The sequence below is a fragment of the Aethalodelphis obliquidens genome, unplaced genomic scaffold (assembly GCF_003676395.1).
Source record: "Aethalodelphis obliquidens isolate GAN/ISIS:26980383/991018 unplaced genomic scaffold, ASM367639v1 scaffold69, whole genome shotgun sequence".
Taxonomy (NCBI): Eukaryota; Metazoa; Chordata; class Mammalia; order Artiodactyla; family Delphinidae; genus Aethalodelphis; species Aethalodelphis obliquidens.
The window spans coordinates 3,306,165-3,323,290 of NW_020838013.1; the positions used below are offsets into that span (position 1 = coordinate 3,306,165).

The window sequence follows — 17,126 nt, forward strand, 5'->3', positions numbered from 1 at the left end:
AGTGAGAGGCCCGCGTACCGCAAAAAAAAAAAAAAAGGGTGGAACTCCCTGGCGGCCTAGTGGTTAGGACATGGCGCTTCCACTGCAGCGGTCTGAGTTCAATCCCTCATCTGAGAACTAGGATCCCAGAAGCTGCGAGGTGTGGCCCCCCCCAAAACAAGCTAAAAAAAGTTTTTGTTTTCATTTTAACTTTTTTTTTCTTTTTTTAACATCTTTATTGGAGTATAACTGCTTTACAATGGTGTGTTAGTTTCTACTTTATAACAAAGTGAATCAGTTATACATATACATATATCCCCATATCTCCTCCCTCTTGCGTCTCCCTCCCACCCCCCCTATCCCACCCCTCTAGGTGGTCACAAAGCACCGAGCTGATCTCCCTGTGCTATGTGGCTACTTCCCACTAGCTATCTGTTTTACGTTTGGTAGTGTATATATGTCCATGCCACTCTCTCACTTTGTCCCATCTTACCCTTCCCCCTCCCCGTGTCCTCAAGTCCATTCTCTAGTAGGTCTGCATCTTTATTCCCGCCTTGCCCCTAGGTTCTTCATGACCATTTTTTTGTTTTGTTTTTTAGATTCCATATGTATTTATTAGGATACAGTACTTGTTTTACTCTTTCTAACTTACTTCACTCTGCATGACAGACTCTAGGTCCATCCACCTCACTACAAATAACTCAGTTTCGTTCCTTTTTATGGCTGAGTAATATTCCATTGTATATATGTGCCACATCTTCTTTATCCATTCATCTGTCGATGGACACTTAGGTTGCTTCCATGTCCTGGCTATTGTAAATAGAGCTGCAATGAACATTGTGGTACGTGACTCTTTTTGAATTATGGTTTTCTCAGGGTATATGCCCAGTAGTGGGATTGCTGGGTCGTATGGTAGTTCTAATTTTAGTTTTTTAAGGAACCTCCATACTGTTCTCCATAGTGGCTGTATCAATTTACATTCCCACCAACAGTGCAAGAGGGTTCCCTTTTCTCCACATCCTCTCCAGCATTTATTGTTTGTAGATTTTTTGCTGATGGCCATTCTGACCGGTGTGAGATGATATCTCATTGTAGTTTCGATTTGCATTTCTCTAATGATTGGTGATGTTGAGCATCCTTTCATGTGTTTGTTGGCAATCTGTATGTCTTCTTTGGAGAAATGTCTGTTTAGGTCTTCTGCCCATTTTTGGATTGGGCTGTTTGTTTTTTGATATTGAGCTGCATGAGCTGCTTGTAAATTTTGGAGATTAATCCTCTGTCAGTTGCTTCATTTGCAAATATTTTCTCCCATTCTGAGGGTTGTCTTTTCATCTTGTTTATGGTTTCCTTTGCTGTGCAAAAGCTTTTAAGTTTCATTAGATCCCATTTGTTTATTTTTATTTCCATTTCTCTAGGAGATGGGTCAAAAAGGATTTTGCTGTGATTTATGTCATAGAGTGTTCTGCCTATGTTTTCCTCTAAGAGTCATTTTAACCTTTCACGCAAACTCAAACTACCCTAAAGAATTGTGTATTTGTGCTGCTTCCAGTCCCTCGAGCCCTACAGAGTCTGGCTTTCTCTCACCCCCACCTCTGTGAGAGTGCCCCCTGAAGTCTGGGAGGGCCAGCCAAGTACCTAGCCCAGCGGGCATTTTCTTGCCCTTGCTGCCATCCATGCTGAGGATTCCCAGACCTGGGCCTGCAGCCTTGGACTCTCTGCCAAGCAGTCTTTACCCCCACTTTGATTTTTTGGTTTTTTTAAAAAATTAATTCATTTATTTATTTTTGGCTGTGTTGGGTCTTCGTTTCTGTGCGAGGGCTTTCTCTAGTTGTGGCGAGCGTGGGCCACTCTTCATCGTGGTGCACGGGACTCTCACTGTCATGGCCTCTCTTGTTGCAGAGCACAGGCTCCAGACGCACAGGCTCAGTAGTTGTGGCTCACGGGCCTAGTTGCTCCGTGGCATGTGGGATCCTCCCAGACCAGAGCTCGAACCCATGTCCCCTGCATTGGCAGGAGACTCTCAACCACTGCGCCACCAGGGAAGCCCTTGGGTTTTTTTTTTAACACAAATAATTTTTTTATTTTTAAAGTTACAACCTACCGAGAAATTAACACCTTGTCAATCCAGAACAACACCGGCAACCATTCCTCATGCACTTCTCTGAGAATAAAAGTCCCCTCGGCTGGTAGGATGAGGCTTACGCTATGGAACCTTCTCTCCCACAGCCACGACCCCCTTCTATGACAGGCCCCTCCTACCCTTGTTCCCCCCACATCCCCACAACAGCATTCACCTGTCCCACCCCAGAAAGTGCCGCTCATGGTAACCGTTTGTAGAAAATGATTTTAATGGGTACAGCAAATACACTTTTTAAAAAGCCCTCTCTGAAAACCAGAGATGATGAAAATGAATTGTGTTCTTGAACTGTTTTTTTTTTAAGCCTTCACTGGGCCGAAAAGGTGTCATTCTGAATATTTGACTTTTGTCTTGGGTACTTGTTTTCCTTTAGATCCCCTGAGATATAAAGGAGAGCACAAGTCCGTTTTCCCAAATGAGTGAGCTCTTGAGCCCAGTGGGGCTCAGCTTCCGGCCCCTTTCCTGGCTCGGGGTCTTTCCTGGGAACCAGTTATTGCTTCCATGACACTGTGACAGGGAATGTTCCACAAAGGTCATGGGCCTGGTCACAGCCCACCTGCAATGACAACCCTGCGCTGAAAAACACACCAGCCCGAGAGCTCTTACCCAGAAGAAACATCTTCAGCCCTCAAGGTCACGGGCACATCATTAGTGCAGTTTAGAGGAAATGCTTGTTTACCCCCACCTTGAATTCAGCCAGCATTTTGATGAATCTGGATCTTTTAAGCACAAACATAGCACATACATTTGGAAAACAGAAGTCCATGTTCCTTCCTTCTTCTTTTTTAAAAATATTTATTTATTTATTTGGCCGCATTGGGTCTTAGTTGTGGCATGCGGGATCTTTCCTTGCGGTGCACAGGCTTCTCTCTAGTTGTGGCATGCAGGGTTTTTTTCCCTTCTCTAGTTGTCGTGCGCAGGTTCCAGAGCACATGGACTCTGTTGTTTGCAGCTCGCAGGCTCTAGTTGAGGCACGCAAACTCAGTAGTTGTGGCATGAGGGCTTAGTTTCCCCACAGCACGTGGGATCTTTGTTCCCTGACCAGGGATCGAACCCGCATCCCCTGCATTGTGAGGCAGATTCTTTACCACTGGACCACCAGGGGAGTCCCAGTTATCCATTTTATTTATTTGTTTGTTTTTTTATGGTTCCATATGGTTATTATGGACCATATGGTTATTTATGGTCTTCATTGCTGCACGCAGGCTTTCTCTAGTTGCGGCAAGTGGGGGCTACGCGCAGCCTTCTCATTGCGGTGGCTTCTCTTGTTGCAGATCACGGGCTCTAGGTGCGTGGGCTCTAGAGTGCAGGCTCAGTAGTTGTGGCGCACGGGCTTAGTTGTTCCGAGGCACGTGGGACCCTCCCGGACCAGGGCTGGAACCCATGTCTCCTGCGTTGACGGGCGGCTTCTTAACCACTGCGCCAGCAGGGAAGTTCCAATTATTCAGTTTTAATGTGGATGGAGTCATAGACAAAACGTCAATGAATGAGTGTGGCTATGCTCCAACATTGTTTACAGACCCTGAAATTTGAATTTCATAATTTTCATGTGTCATATTCTTTTGATATTTCCCCAAGCTTTAAAAAATATAAAAACCATTCTTAGCCCACTGGCTGTAGGAAAACTAGCAGAGGGTTGGATTTGGCCTGCATGCCACAGTTTGCCTACCTGCCTATTTCCTTCACCTTGCAGGGTTTTTTTTTTTTTTTTTTTTTTTCCCAAAACACTTTTACCTTTTTTTTTTTTTTTTTTTTTGCGGGCCTCTCACTGCGGCCCCTCCCGCTGCGGAGCACAGGCTCCGGACGCGCAGGCCCAGCGGCCATGGCTCACGGGCCCAGCCGCTCCGCGGCATGTGGAATCCTCCCGGACCGGGGCACGAACCCGCGTCCCCTGCATCGGCAGGCGGACTCCCAACCACCGCGCCATCAGGGAAGCCCATCACTCTTTAATAGACTAGATAATTTATTTTTTAAATATATTTACTGTTTGTTATCTATACCCCTCTTTTTTTCTTCCCAACCTCCAAGAATGCAAGCTCCAGGAGGAGGAGATTATTTTATTCACTGATGTATTCCAGGCTCCTAGAATAGGGCCTGGCACATGGTAGGCGATAACTAAGCACTTGTTGAATGTATAAATGAAAAATGTTGTAATTACTCTTATAATTAGCAACCTATTATACAAAACAACAAACCCATAAATCTTCCGTGACTCCCAGCCCTAAGGAATGAAGTCCACAACTTAGCGACGCGTTGAGTCCTTCAAGTCCCGGCCACTTCTCCAGACCCGCCCCCCAACTCCCGGCCGAGCACGCGCAGTTCACTCCCCGCGACGCATCGTTACGCCAGTAGGAGACGCCCCAGCCAGGCCTCCCTCAAAGCACTAACACCAGTCCCACGTGACCGGCGTCGCACCCAGTGAGCGTCACGTGACGGACTCAGTTTTCCTCCAATCGTTGTGCACGTTGTGGGGATTCCACCCAGGACCTGGCCTGAGACTTAAAACACACCATTCCCCCAGTAGCCAAACGGGCCGGCTCCGTCAGCAAGCTGGGCGGCGATGTCTCGCAAGTGTCCTCTCGTAAAGCCGCTTCGGGGAAGCCCGGGCCTACAACGTGTTCAATCCCGGAAGTGACGTCTCCCAGAGGGGCCGGAAGTGGCAGTGGAGGGAGGGAAGATGGCGGAGGTGGTGAGTCCGGTGCCCGGGGCGGGGCGGAGGGAGCCAGGGGAGGTGGGTAGAGCCCGAGGCCCCCCAGTAGCCGACCCTGGCGCCGCGCTGTCTCCCCAGGGGGAGATAATCGAGGGCTGCCGCCTGCCCGTGCTGCGGCGGAACCAAGACAACGAAGATGAGTGGCGTGAGTGACGTCGGGGGGCGGGGCTAAGGAACCTGAGGGCGAGGGGCGGGGGAGAGTCAACCGAACCCAGGGGAGGGGGTGGGGCCTCTAGAATCCTGGAGCGGGCGGGGCGCAGATACTCAGGAGGGGCGTGGCTTTTAGCCGTTTGTGAGGGACCGGGCAGGGCTTGGAGAGGGGATGGCACTTGGTGACTAACGGGGGCTTGAGCGAGCGGTTCCAAGTGCTGGGGCTTAGGAATCGGGCCTCGTGGTGGAGTTCAGGTCGTAGGAGGGTGGAGCCTCATGGCCTGGTCTGTCTAAGGCCCTTGCCTCTGCTGTTCCCACAGCCCTGGCTGAGATACTGAGCGTGAAGGACATCAGTGGCCGGAAGCTTTTCTACGTCCATTACATTGACTGTGAGTTCTGGGCCGGGATGAGGTGGGGCCGCAGGGTTGCGGGGCAGCCTCTGGCACTCCTTCCTGAGCCATCCCCACTGCTGCAGTCAACAAACGCCTGGATGAATGGGTGACCCACGAGCGGCTGGACCTAAAGAAGATCCAGTTCCCCAAGAAAGAGGCCAAGACCCCCACCAAGAACGGACTTCCTGGGTCCCGCCCCGGCTCTCCAGAGAGAGAGGTGGTGAGTAGGTCCCCTGCTTCACCTCCTCTCTCCTGCCTCCTACTTTTCAAATCTCTTGGCCTCAGTGGCTCCTGGATGGGCTTGAGGCTGTGCCCTCCCACCCTGGCATCAGCTTGTGAAGGATGGGGGCCAAATTGCAGATGTAGTTTCCAGAGTCCAGTGGCTGTTCCTGTGTCCTTGAAAGGGCAGAGGGTGGGGTTTGATCACTCCATGCTGAGGGGGCCCTACTCCCCTTCCTGATCCCACCACCAACCCCGCCCCAGAGGAAGACCCTGGACCTATCTCTACAGCCGGCCTCCGCCCAGGCCAGCGGGAAGACCTTGCCAATCCCGGTCCAGATCACACTCCGCTTCAACCTGCCCAAGGAGCGGGAGGCCATTCCCGGCGGCGAGCCCGACCAGCCGCTCTCCTCCAGCTCCTGCCTGCAGCCCAACCACCGCTCAACGGTACCCTCAGCAATTCCAGGGACCTTGCTTTCCTCTCAGGTCCCACCTTCTCTACCTTCTGACCCACCTGTCCTGGTTTCTTTCTGCAGAAACGGAAGGTGGAGGTGGTTTCACCAGCGACCCCAGTGCCCAGCGAGACAGCCCCAGCCTCAGTTTTTCCCCAGGTGAGTCCCCCAAACCATCTCTTCTTCCCTCCCCTTCTTCTAACCTCTGGTAGCCCCTTTTGGGCTCATTTCACAGCTATGTTTTCTGTTCCTACTTTTTCATCTGCAGAATGGATCAGCCCGTAGGGCAGTGGCAGCTCAGCCAGGGCGGAAGCGAAAATCGAATTGCTTGGGCACTGATGAGGTAGGTCTGAGGAAGAGGGAAGCTGGGTGAAAAGGAGGGGACATAGGCAGGGCAGAGACTTTAGTGACTAGTTTAAAAATGAACAAGGGGTGCTGAGCAGAGATGGCGTTGGTGGGACTGGGAGTGAGGCGGAGCTGGTTCAGATCAGGCATTGGGTGATTTTTTTCTACATTCCAAATGAAAACTTTCCAAGTCTTGGTTTCTTTAACTGGAAAGTGGGGATTTTAGTACCTCCCCTAATAGGTTTGCTGTTAGGTTTGAACAAGGAAACCTGTGGAAAGGCTGTGAGCTGTAAAGTGCCCTGCTTGAATTGTCTCCTGTAACCTGGTGTCTTCCACCGGCCTTGGGCAGGACTCGCAGGACAGCTCAGATGGAATACCGTCAGCTCCTCGCATGACTGGGAGCCTGGTGTCTGACCGGAGCCACGACGACATTGTCACCCGGATGAAGAACATCGAGTGCATCGAGCTGGGCCGGCACCGCCTCAAGCCCTGGTACTTCTCTCCATACCCACAGGAGCTCACCACGCTGCCTGTCCTCTACCTCTGCGAGTTCTGCCTCAAGTACGGCCGAAGCCTCAAGTGTCTGCAGCGTCACTTGGTATGAGGGGTCCCAGGAGGCCATCCTCCTAGCAACCCCCCACCCCCGCCCCTAATTCTCCTCTCTTCCTCAGACCAAGTGTGACCTGCGACATCCTCCAGGCAACGAGATTTACCGAAAGGGCACCATCTCCTTCTTTGAGATCGATGGACGTAAGAACAAGGTCAGTGGCTGAGGGGCAGCGGGGAGTCCTTGTCGCCGGGAGTCTGAGGGAGTCGAGTGAGCAGCTTCTTCCAGCTCAGGAAAACACTGCCCATTGTGGCTAACAGATCTGTTCACCCCATTTACTGCATTCCTGCTGTAGGGCAGGTGGTGGGAGATACTGTACAAGGTGAATTGGACAAAATCTCTGCTGAGAGCTCACAGGGGAAAACAGACATGCTAATGGCTGCATAGATCCCAGTGTGATACGTGTCATGAAACACAAAGGGTGGGTTATCAGGATCCAGAAGAGGTGGACAGCAAAGCTTCACAGAGGAGGTAACCTTTGAGCCGTGACACAGGCAGTGGGTTCTGAAGGGCAGGAATGGATGCTGACTCCAGAGATACTGCGGGTTCAGTTTCAGACCACCACAATCAGGTGAACATCGAAATAAAGCAGTCACACAATATTTTTGGCTTCCCTGAGCATATCAAAGGTACATGTACGCTGTGCTGTAGTCCGTTAAGCGTGCAGTAGCATTGTGTCTAAAAAAACAATTGTAGTGGTAACATTGAGAATCACTGGTCACCATAACAAATATAATAAGGAAAAGGTTTGTAATATTATTGCAAGAATTATAAAAATGTGACACAGACATGAAGTGAGCACATGCTTTTGGAAAAATGGCAGTGATAGACTCAATGCAGGGTTGCCACAAACCTTCAATTTGTAAAAAAAATGCGTTATCTGTGAAATGCAAAAAAATGTGCAGAGACAGTGTAAAAGGCGAAGATCCTTTCTTCTGGCTGGAGGGCAGACAGGATGAGGCAAGGCTGTCTTACGTGGGACAGAGCTCAGGGGGTGGGATTGAGGTCAGCTGGGAAGTGGGGACACTACAGGTTTGGGGCTTCAAACCTGCCTTAGTCTGGCTGTGGGGAGGAAGAAGGGCATAACCTGGAGGGACTTTAAAAGTGAAATGCCTCCATTCTTGGGGCCTGGAGGGCGGGGAGGGAGAGGCAGTCACCTAGACTGCCAGGGGACAGCTCTTGCTTGGGTGCTGGGGGGACTTGAGAGGAAGATGCTGCTTTAACCACTGTTAACTGTATTAAGTGTGTGGGCTTGGGTATCCAAATGGCCGTGTCCAGCAGGTGCTTAAAAAGCCAAATCTGAAATGCAGGAAAGTTGTGAGACTAGAAGTAAAGTAGCAAGATTAATAATTTTGCTGGGGCAGCCCTTGAGGCAGTTATTTTGTCAAATTCCGGAATTCTTTACCCCTGTTGTAGAAGAGCAGATCAGTTCTCAAGAGATGTGACTGGGGGTTGCAGAGTGTTGTTTTTTTGACAACCAGTTTCCTAAGACTGTCACACAGACGGAGCTTTTCTCATAATCCTTGGTCAGTCCTTCTTTGTAGGGACACATCAGTTTCTTGACTGGTAACTGGCAGAGGGCAGTGGAGGCTTCCAGGCCAGAGTTAGATGGGGTATGGAGAGCACGAGTAGACCTGCCCAGCTCACCGGGGGGCGGGTGCTTGAACACCATCACACAGCTGAAACGTGGGCTCCTGGACACTAAGAAGGGCCCGTGCGCCGGACACACTGACCAATGGACTAGGTCAGGCCCCAGGGAGGAAGGCTTCTCACCTGTCAGCCTGGGGGACAAAGAAGCTTCAGGCTGACCCTGGCCCAACGGCCATGCTCAAGGCTGGGTACCCAGGGTGGTGACAGACCTTTTCGTTTGCAGAGTTACTCCCAGAACCTGTGTCTTCTGGCTAAGTGTTTCCTCGACCACAAGACGCTGTACTATGACACAGACCCTTTCCTCTTCTACGTCATGACGGAGTATGACTGCAAGGGCTTCCACATCGTGGGCTACTTCTCCAAGGTGAGTGCTCTTCCAGGCTGTCCACAGTCCTGCCCTGAGCTAGGTCCCTTCCCTCACACTCACCTGCCTCTCTTTTCCAGGAAAAGGAATCCACAGAAGACTACAACGTGGCCTGCATCCTGACCCTGCCTCCCTACCAGCGCCGGGGCTACGGCAAGCTGCTGATCGAGTTCAGTGAGTACCTGTGCTGCTGGCCGGGGGCTGGGGGCAGGTCCTGGGAGGCCCAGGCCCCATCGCTGTCTCACGCACAGATGCTGCACACAGACATGTCGGGTTGCTGTGTTCTCAGCCCTGGCTGTGCAGTCCAGTCACCAGGGGAACTGGCTAGAAATAAAGATGAGACTCTCCCAAGGTTCTCTCCATACTGGGGTGACTGCCCTGTTCGTCTGGACTAGGTTTTCAGCCCCTCATAGTTCCTTGGCCAAGGTTCTAAGTACCACTCAACTTTTCCCAATTCTGACTTGTCTGCTCCTGCCCAGGGCACGGGCAGAAGCCGAGTGAGCCACTCCTGCTCAGCTGTCTGGTCCTATGCGGTTATACACGTTCCTGGGCAAGGACCTGTGGTTTATTTTCCTACTTGTTCTCTGAGCCTTGGGGACAGCAGATGTCACGTCAAACGTGACTCACAGGGATCTGGCCTCTGCCCCTCATCAGACGTGAACTCTTCATTAGCCCCCAAGGCCCCCTCTTGCTTCCCAGCCTCTTACCGTCATTCCATTCAACTCACCACTCACTGCACCCTTGGGATAACCAAGCTCTGACCCGGGAGATGAGGGAGGCTTAGCTGTCTGGTGAAGACTTGGAGGCTTGACTTGATCACCGACATGTTCTGAGAAATTTTATTGGTATAGAAACATGCCAAGATGTGGTCACATCCTCAGGAAACCTTCTGCCTGAAGAGCAGAAGGTTGCTGAAAGTCAGTCTAGCCTTGGAGCTCAGCCCTCAGTGGAGATGGGATGTGTGCGGGGCCACCAAGGAAATGTGCTCAGTTGTGCCCGGCAGGAGCAGACAGGGCACTAGAAGCACCATTCCAGGCAGCTCCAGAGGGTGGGTCGGTTGTTGACTAGGAGGGGCTGGGAGCTCCTGCAGCTGAGGAGGCAAGTGTGGCCTCCAGTTGATCTGTCAGGACTCTGCATGCACTCCCCCCAAAGTTGAGTAAGAACTCAAGTGTGCCCCTTCTCTCTTCCATGCTTCCTTCCTCCAAAGCACAAGCCTCTCTGTCCTCCCCACCGGGCTGCTTGGTGAAAGTCACAGGAAGTTGGGCAAGAGGGTCAGACTGGCTGATAAAGATGAATCAAGGGGGAAAGGAGAAAGGGCTACGATCCGACACAAGGCTCGTTATGACTGAGGATAAAGAAGGGCTTCTAGAAGTAGTGGAGACATCTCAGGGCCCTGACGGGGAAATGAATACTGTCCAAGAGATGTGAAACCGCTCAGGGTTTTGCATGGCCTGAGGGTCTCACCAGGAACTGCCTGCCAGTGCCCAGTGGTCAGCAGGGTAGAGGAGGGCACAGCAGTCAGAATGGGAGGGAGAGAGCCACTGGAGAGGTAGCTACTGCTGAGGAATGGCCTCCCTCTGACTTGGGAAGTGCTTTGGCGCCCTTCTTGCTTCCTCCCAGCCATCCAGTCAGGCCAGCCTGGTCTTAGAGCAGCTGATGCTTCTCAGGTCACAGCTGAGGAACTGATTTGACTGAGAATGCAAGCATCCTCAGGCCTGGACCAGAGGTGGGGTCTTCCCCTCTTCTCTCCTCACATATCCAGGCGCAGAGAGTCTGGTATGACTGAGGCAAGTTGGAGGCACGCACTTTCCACAAACCATTTTCGCTGCACTCCCCGCATCCCACCTGTAAGCCCTCACTGGCTTCTAGTTGATTGTAGCTACTTCTCTCAGTGCCCTCAGCACACCGGTGAACCGTACACTCACTAGTCCTTTACAAGGAAACTGAGGCACAGAACTACCACATGGCAGGCCCAGAATGGAAGCCATGCAGTCTACCTCTGCAACCTGCATTCCTAAACGATGGTTGCATAACGCTGTGATTGCTTACCCACCCCCTCCTGCTCCATTGCTTTAGGCTATGAACTCTCCAAAGTGGAAGGGAAAACGGGGACCCCTGAGAAGCCCCTCTCGGATCTTGGCCTCCTATCCTACCGAAGCTACTGGTCCCAGACCATTCTGGAGATCTTGATGGGGCTGAAGTCAGAGAGCGGGGAGAGGCCGCAGATCACCATCAAGTGAGCCTGGCCCTGCCTGCCCGGGGGTGCATGGCATGACCTGTCTGTTCCCGGGCTTTCTCACTCTTCGGGCTACTGGGGGCCTGGGGTGGAGATGTAGGCCCCCAGGGGACCTGATCTTTGCCCTCCCACAGTGAGATCAGTGAAATTACCAGCATCAAGAAGGAGGATGTCATCTCCACTCTACAGTACCTCAACCTCATCAACTACTACAAGGTAGGGAGGCAGGCAGGGGGAGACACGTGTGTGTAGGGGTGCAGAGAGCAGGCCCCACGTGGGCTGACCTGCCTGGCCCCGTCTCCTGTCCAGGGCCAGTATATCCTCACACTGTCGGAGGACATCGTGGATGGGCACGAACGGGCTATGCTCAAGCGGCTTCTTCGGATCGACTCCAAGTGTCTGCACTTCACTCCCAAGGACTGGAGCAAGAGGGGAAAATGGTGACCAGGCACTGCCCGTGGCAGTGCCAGCAAAGCCAGCAGAACTGCGGCTGACGGCCCATCCCTCCCCCACTGGGGTCTCCAAGAGGCGCGCCAAGGGAGAGAGGGCGGAGGACAACTCCACAAGGAGAGGACAGGCCTGGTAAAGGCCTGCTGGTGCCTAGCACCAGGGCGAGCTCAGGGCTCAGGTCAACTCCAAGGTCGGCTGGCCGCAGGCCCAGGCCTGCTGTGAACCAGGGACCAGAGGGAGCCAGGCAGCTGTGTACAGTGAGATGGGGGGTGCGGGTGGCTTGTATAGAGGACTGGTGGCTGTACAAATTTCTTTTGTAAAGTAGAAGCTGGGGGTGGGGTGGGGTGGGAACTGGCTGCAGAATTCTGGCCTCTCTTGCCCCACTGCCCCCTGGCAATAAATTGTTTCTATAGGTCAGAGCTGTGAAAGGTCCTTGTGGGAAAATGGGCAGTGCTGGATCCAAGGTGCTGGCGAACTTACAGGTGTTCTGTGAAGAGCTCCTTTATTGGGGTGATGGAATCAGGCTCCAAAGTGAAGAAGGGTTTACTGGGGTGAAGGGATCGGTGGCTTTCAGTTTCAAGCTCTGGTTCTCAGTCCTCGGGTACCTGTGCATGAATCTGCAACAGGAATCACCTCTACTATTGGATTTCTGCAGTATAGTGACTGGGTGGCCCAGATCCTCAGGGGAGAGACCCAGCTGCTCAAAATCATAGCCCTTCTAGAAGGCCAGAGAAGAGCGGTGGGGAAGCCATGCTGCCCCTACCGAGTCTAATCCTCCAGTCAGACCCAGGTTCCATCTGCCCCATTGTTCTCCCCAGCCCCGAAGCCCCCAGATTCACTCAGGGACAAGATTCTGGACAACTTAGGAAACCACCTTGAAGGGGCGGGGGGGGGGTTGGATGGGGTCTGGGAGGGAGGGGGCCCATCCATGTACTCACCGCTGCAGCGAGGCTGGGCCAGGTCAGGGCCCCACGCACTTTGGCATCGGGACCGGGGATAGTCTCCAGGCCCCACAGGGTGAAGCTGCTGAAACTGGCTGTGGCTCCAATAAAGCGGTCCTGGGGAAGGGGCCCCGGCTCAGCATCGAGGCCGCCGCTCCCACCCGCGCTCCCTTGCAACCCTGTACCCCCGTGCTCACGAAGTCGCGCTCCAGGGCCTCCGGGGGCTCCACGAGTTCCCGCTCCTCTTGCTCGTCATCCTCCAAACCCTCCGAGAAGTCCTGCTTCCCCAGCAACACCTCTCCCTTCTCTTCTGTCATCACATATCCCACGAGGCCAGGCGGCACCACCACCTCCTCGCCGCGTAGACTGCGGCCCCGGAACGACACTTCCAGTCCTGGAGGAGGCAGGCGAAGGGCCCCAGTGAGGGTCTGATCCAGGCCTACCGGAGCAAGCCCGGTAGCCGCCCTCCCGCCACCTTCGGTGGACCACGATCCCCGGGAGCCCTCGCGCCGCTCCTCGCGGAGGAGAGCGCGGCGCCGGCGCGGGGGCTGCCGGGAGCCGTAGTCCAGCCGAGAGCGCTCACCGTCGGGACCCTGGCGGATGGCCGGGGTGAAGAAGAGCCCCACGGGGGCGGGCCGGTTAACCAGAACCTCGCAGGGCAGAAGGTGCAGCAAGATGGGGGCGGGATCGCGCAGCGTAACAGGGCGCAGGTGAACGCGGCGCTTGTCGACGGCTTCCCCGTCGCTGCTTTCCATTGTCCGTCGCGACCCCGTTGCTCGCAGGCTAAGGCCAAAGCTGGCGCGTAAAGCGCGCGGAGCCTGTCGGGAGGCCTGGGGCAGTCAGCGCAGAGCCTCCTGGGAAGCGTAGGCTTCTCTGACGCTCCTCTGCAATACCGCCTGTGTTCGAGCCCCAGATTTTTTTCTTGAAAATTTTTCTCCAATAGTATATTTTTATTGTAAAAAATCAACACGATCCCTAAGAGTTCACTTTTTATATATTGACTGGTAGAGAGTGTTTTGTTTTGTGTTGTGTGTGTGTTTAACTAGGGATATCAACCCTTCCTCAAATGTGTTGAAGATACTTTACCCAAGTTTGTCTTACAAACTTCTGTATTGGTCATTTTTATTACAGAGAAGACTTTTATTTTTTGTAGTCAAATATATAAGCCTTTTCGTTTCATGTCTAGTTTTCGCAGTACTCTTTCCCTTTTGACTTCTTAACTCTTCTTTAATGTTTATTTGTCCTGATACCCAACTTAAATAGATTTTGGGAAGTACTCTCATAAAACGAACCCATACGTAACTGGTAATTAACATTAAAATTGCATTTAATTTATAGATTTGAGAAAGAGAAAAGCATCCTCGGACATCCAGGAGCTGGCCTTGGTGTTCTGTTGAACATGAACAATTTCACAGAACATAGACATCAGACAAGGTCACTCTGTGATGTGAAGGATCAAAACAAAAACAAGATCATTCTGTAATCATGTGAACACTGACAAAGACACAAATATTGTCCAACACACAAAAATAATGAAAATCCCTCTATCTTGGATAATATAAGTTTCTGTTGCTACTTTACCAATTGCAGCTTTAGCCTCCGTATAGTTAAGATCTGTTAACATATCCCATCACAGAAATACTCCCACTTGCTGACAGCATCCAATCCAGAGAAAAGTCCTACTTCTTTAAACCCTCCCTCATATCCCCAACACAAGCCCAAATCCTAGAAATCCTTCCTAATCCCTTCTTACTGAGATACCCCACACTGCAAAACTAATAACTACAGATGTGTGCCTGGTGGTCTTTGGCTGGAGGGTATTGACAGATTGAATAGAATTTTGCTTTCATTTTCTACCAAGCATAAGATACATAATACCATTTATTTATGTCTTTTATGTCTTATCCGTACGGTTGTGAGGTTTTCTTCTTTTATACATATTTTAAAGTTTATTCCTAGATAGCTTATATTGTTTCTATTACAAACAAGATCCTTTTTCTCTTTTTTTCCTTTTACATTCTGATTATTATTTATCTATAGCAGAGGTTGGTGAACCTCACATTTGTTCTCTGACACAAGTACTCAGCTTTGTCATTGTAGCCATAGAGGGCTTCCCTGGTGGCACAGTGGTTTAGAGTCTGCCTGCCAATGCCAGGGGACACGGGTTCGTGCCCCGGTCCGGGAAGATCCCACATGCCGCGGAGTGGCTGGGCCCGTGAGCCATGGCCGCCGAGCCTGTGTGTCCAGAGCCTGTGCTCCGCAGCAGGAGAGGCCACAACAGTGAGAGGCCCGCATACCGCAAAAAAAAAAAAAAAAAACAAACAAAAAAACCACATAGACAATATGTAAATAAATAAGCATGGCTGTGTTCCAATATAACTTTATTTGCAAAAACACAGTGGGCTGAAAGAAAAAAAAGTGGACTGGATTTGGCCTGTAGGCCATAGTTTTCAGAAAATCTATTGATTCTTATTTATGGCTGTACTGGGTCTTCGTTTCTGTGCGAGGGCTTTCTATAGTTGCGATGAGCGGGGGCCACTCTTCATCGCGGTGCGCGTGCCTCTCACTATCGCGGCCTCTCTTGTTGCCGAGCACAGGCTCCAGACGCGCAGGCTCAGTAATTGTGGCTCACGGGCCCAGTTGCTCCGCGGCATGTGGGATCCTCCCAGACCAGGGCTTGAACCTGTGTCCCCTGAACTGGCAGGCAGACTCTCAACCACTGCGCCACCAGGGAAGCCCTAAAAGATTTACTTTTACTTTATGTGATTATTTACATTTCCAAAATCAAACTACAAAGGAAGATCTATTTAGAGAAACCTAGTGTCTATTCCTGTTCCTTGCAAACAGTTCTCTCCTGCCCTGTGTGATCTTTTAAATATTTTAGTTCATCTTTCCATTGTTTACTCTTTTAAAGTGTAAGCATACATTTATGTATATTGAATTCAATTTCCTAATATTTTTTTGTGGAGGATTTTTGCACCTATGTTCATGAGTGATATTGATCTGTAGTTTCCTTTCTCGTGATGTCTTTATCTGGTGTTGGTATTAGGATAATGCTGGTCTCATAGAATGAATTAGGAAGTGTTCCCTCTGCTTCTATTTTCTGGAAGAGATTGTAAGAAATTGTTATTCTTTCTGAAATGTTTTTTCACAAGAAGAATTCACCAGGGAACCATCTCGGCCTGTTGCTTTTTTTTTTTTTTTTTAGGAGATTTTCACTAATTTTTGTTGTTGTTCATTTTAAGAAATTTTTTTTTCAGCTTTACTGAGGTATAACTGACAAATAAAATTGTTAAGATATTTAAAGTGTACATCATGATGATTTGATATATGTGTCACCTCACATTATCTATTATTATGTTAACAATATACAGTATTAACCATTATAACTATTAATTATTGATTCACTTCCTCGAGATAGCTCTATTCAGATTATCTATTTTCCTTTGTGTAAGTTTTGTTACTTTGTGTCGTTCAAGGAATTGGTCCATTTCATTTAAGTTATCAGATTGTGGGCATAGAATTGTTCATAATATTTATTATCCCTTTAACGTCCATGGGCTCAGTAGTGATGACCCCTCTTTTATTTCTGGTATTAATAATTTGTGCTCTCTCTTTTTTTCTTAGTTAGCCTAGCTAGAGGCTTATCAATTTTACTGATATTTTCATAGAACCAGCTTTTGGTTTCGTCGATTTTCTCTGAATTCCTCCTTTCGATTTCACTGATTTCTGCTTTAATTTTTATTTATCTTCCTCTACTTGCTGTAGGCTCATATTACTCTTCTTTCTCTAGTAACCTAAAGTAAAAGGTTAGATTATTGACTTTTATATCTTTCTTCTTTTCTAATATATTCATTTAATGCCACAAACCTCACTCCAAGTATTGCTTTCACTGAATCACACAGATTTTGACAAGTTGCATTTTCATTTGCATTTAGTTCAGGATATTTTAAAATTTCCCATGGGGCTTCTTTGACCCATGTGTTATACAGAAGTATGTTGCTTAATCTCCAAATATTTGGGAATTTTCCAGTTGTCATTCTGTCATGATTTCTACTTTAATTCCATTGTGGTCCAAAAGCAGACTCCTGTTCTTTTAAATTTGTTAAGGTGTGTTTTATGGCCCAAAATGTGGTCTGTCGCAGTGGATGTTCCACGTGCACTTGAGAACATGTATTCTTCTCTTGTTGGATACAATATTCTATAATCTTTTTTTTTTAATGAGTAACGTTCTTTATTTATTTATTGGCTGCGTTGGGTCTTTGTTGCTGCGCGGGCTTTCTCTAGTTGCGATGAGTGGGGGCTACTCTTCATTGTGGTGTGTGGGTTTCTCATCGCGGTGGCTTCTCTTGTTGCAGAACGCAGGCTTCAGCAGTTGTGGCACGTGGGCTCGGTAGTTGTGGCTCACGGGCTCTAGAGGAAGGGGCCACCAGGCCACTGCAGCCTCCTCTGTTTCTGCCCATTGGTCCCTCGTCCTATCTAGCCTGAGCTCCC

At 50.2% G+C, this 17,126-nt stretch overlaps 2 protein-coding genes across 6 annotated transcripts; one reads left to right on the forward strand and one right to left on the reverse strand.

Moving 5' to 3' along the window:
• Nucleotides 1–4,532: 4,532 nt before the first annotated feature.
• KAT5 (lysine acetyltransferase 5) lies at nucleotides 4,533–12,110 on the forward strand. 5 transcript variants are annotated; one of them, XM_027089947.1, is made up of 14 exons: nucleotides 4,533–4,805; nucleotides 4,905–4,971; nucleotides 5,297–5,365; nucleotides 5,452–5,588; nucleotides 5,879–6,034; nucleotides 6,124–6,198; nucleotides 6,308–6,382; nucleotides 6,734–6,982; nucleotides 7,056–7,145; nucleotides 8,865–9,005; nucleotides 9,086–9,179; nucleotides 11,082–11,241; nucleotides 11,376–11,457; nucleotides 11,551–12,110. In XM_027089947.1, exons 1-14 carry the CDS (start codon nucleotides 4,794–4,796, stop codon nucleotides 11,683–11,685), a joined length of 1,542 nt encoding a protein of 513 aa, XP_026945748.1. In that variant the 5' UTR covers nucleotides 4,533–4,793; the 3' UTR covers nucleotides 11,686–12,110. The 5 variants fall into 5 exon arrangements, with proteins under 5 accessions (XP_026945748.1, XP_026945746.1, XP_026945750.1 ...); XM_027089946.1 differs by having other exon boundaries at nucleotides 4,551–4,805; nucleotides 5,852–6,034; nucleotides 11,551–11,722; XM_027089945.1 differs by having other exon boundaries at nucleotides 4,533–4,971.
• A 66-nt stretch (nucleotides 12,111–12,176) lies between these two features.
• Nucleotides 12,177–13,445, reverse strand: RNASEH2C (ribonuclease H2 subunit C). The gene is made up of 4 exons (XM_027089950.1): nucleotides 13,216–13,445; nucleotides 12,830–13,026; nucleotides 12,630–12,749; nucleotides 12,177–12,308 (listed from the first exon to the last, which is right to left on the reverse strand). The coding sequence occupies exons 1-4, from the start codon at nucleotides 13,385–13,387 to the stop codon at nucleotides 12,282–12,284; spliced, it is 516 nt and encodes a 171-aa protein (XP_026945751.1). The 5' UTR covers nucleotides 13,388–13,445; the 3' UTR covers nucleotides 12,177–12,281.
• Between the last annotated feature and the right edge of the window lie 3,681 nt (nucleotides 13,446–17,126).

Excerpts from the sequence above, each read along its gene's own strand:
- KAT5 (XM_027089945.1), top strand. The coding sequence starts at position 4,794 with ATGGCGGAGGTGGTGAGTCCGGTGCCCGGGGCGGGGCGGAGGGAGCCA. Across the intron at positions 4,972-5,296 it reads AGACAACGAAGATGAGTGGC|CCCTGGCTGAGATACTGAGC; the intron begins GTGAGTGACGTC and ends CTGTTCCCACAG. Across the intron at positions 6,035-6,123 it reads AGCCCAACCACCGCTCAACG|AAACGGAAGGTGGAGGTGGT; the intron begins GTACCCTCAGCA and ends TTCTTTCTGCAG.
- RNASEH2C (XM_027089950.1), bottom strand. The coding sequence starts at position 13,387 with ATGGAAAGCAGCGACGGGGAAGCCGTCGACAAGCGCCGCGTTCACCTG. Across the intron at positions 13,027-13,215 it reads CATCCGCCAGGGTCCCGACG|GACTGGAAGTGTCGTTCCGG; the intron begins GTGAGCGCTCTC and ends TGCCTCCTCCAG. Across the intron at positions 12,309-12,629 it reads GGCCCAGCCTCGCTGCAGCG|ATTCATGCACAGGTACCCGA; the intron begins GTGAGTACATGG and ends TTCCTGTTGCAG.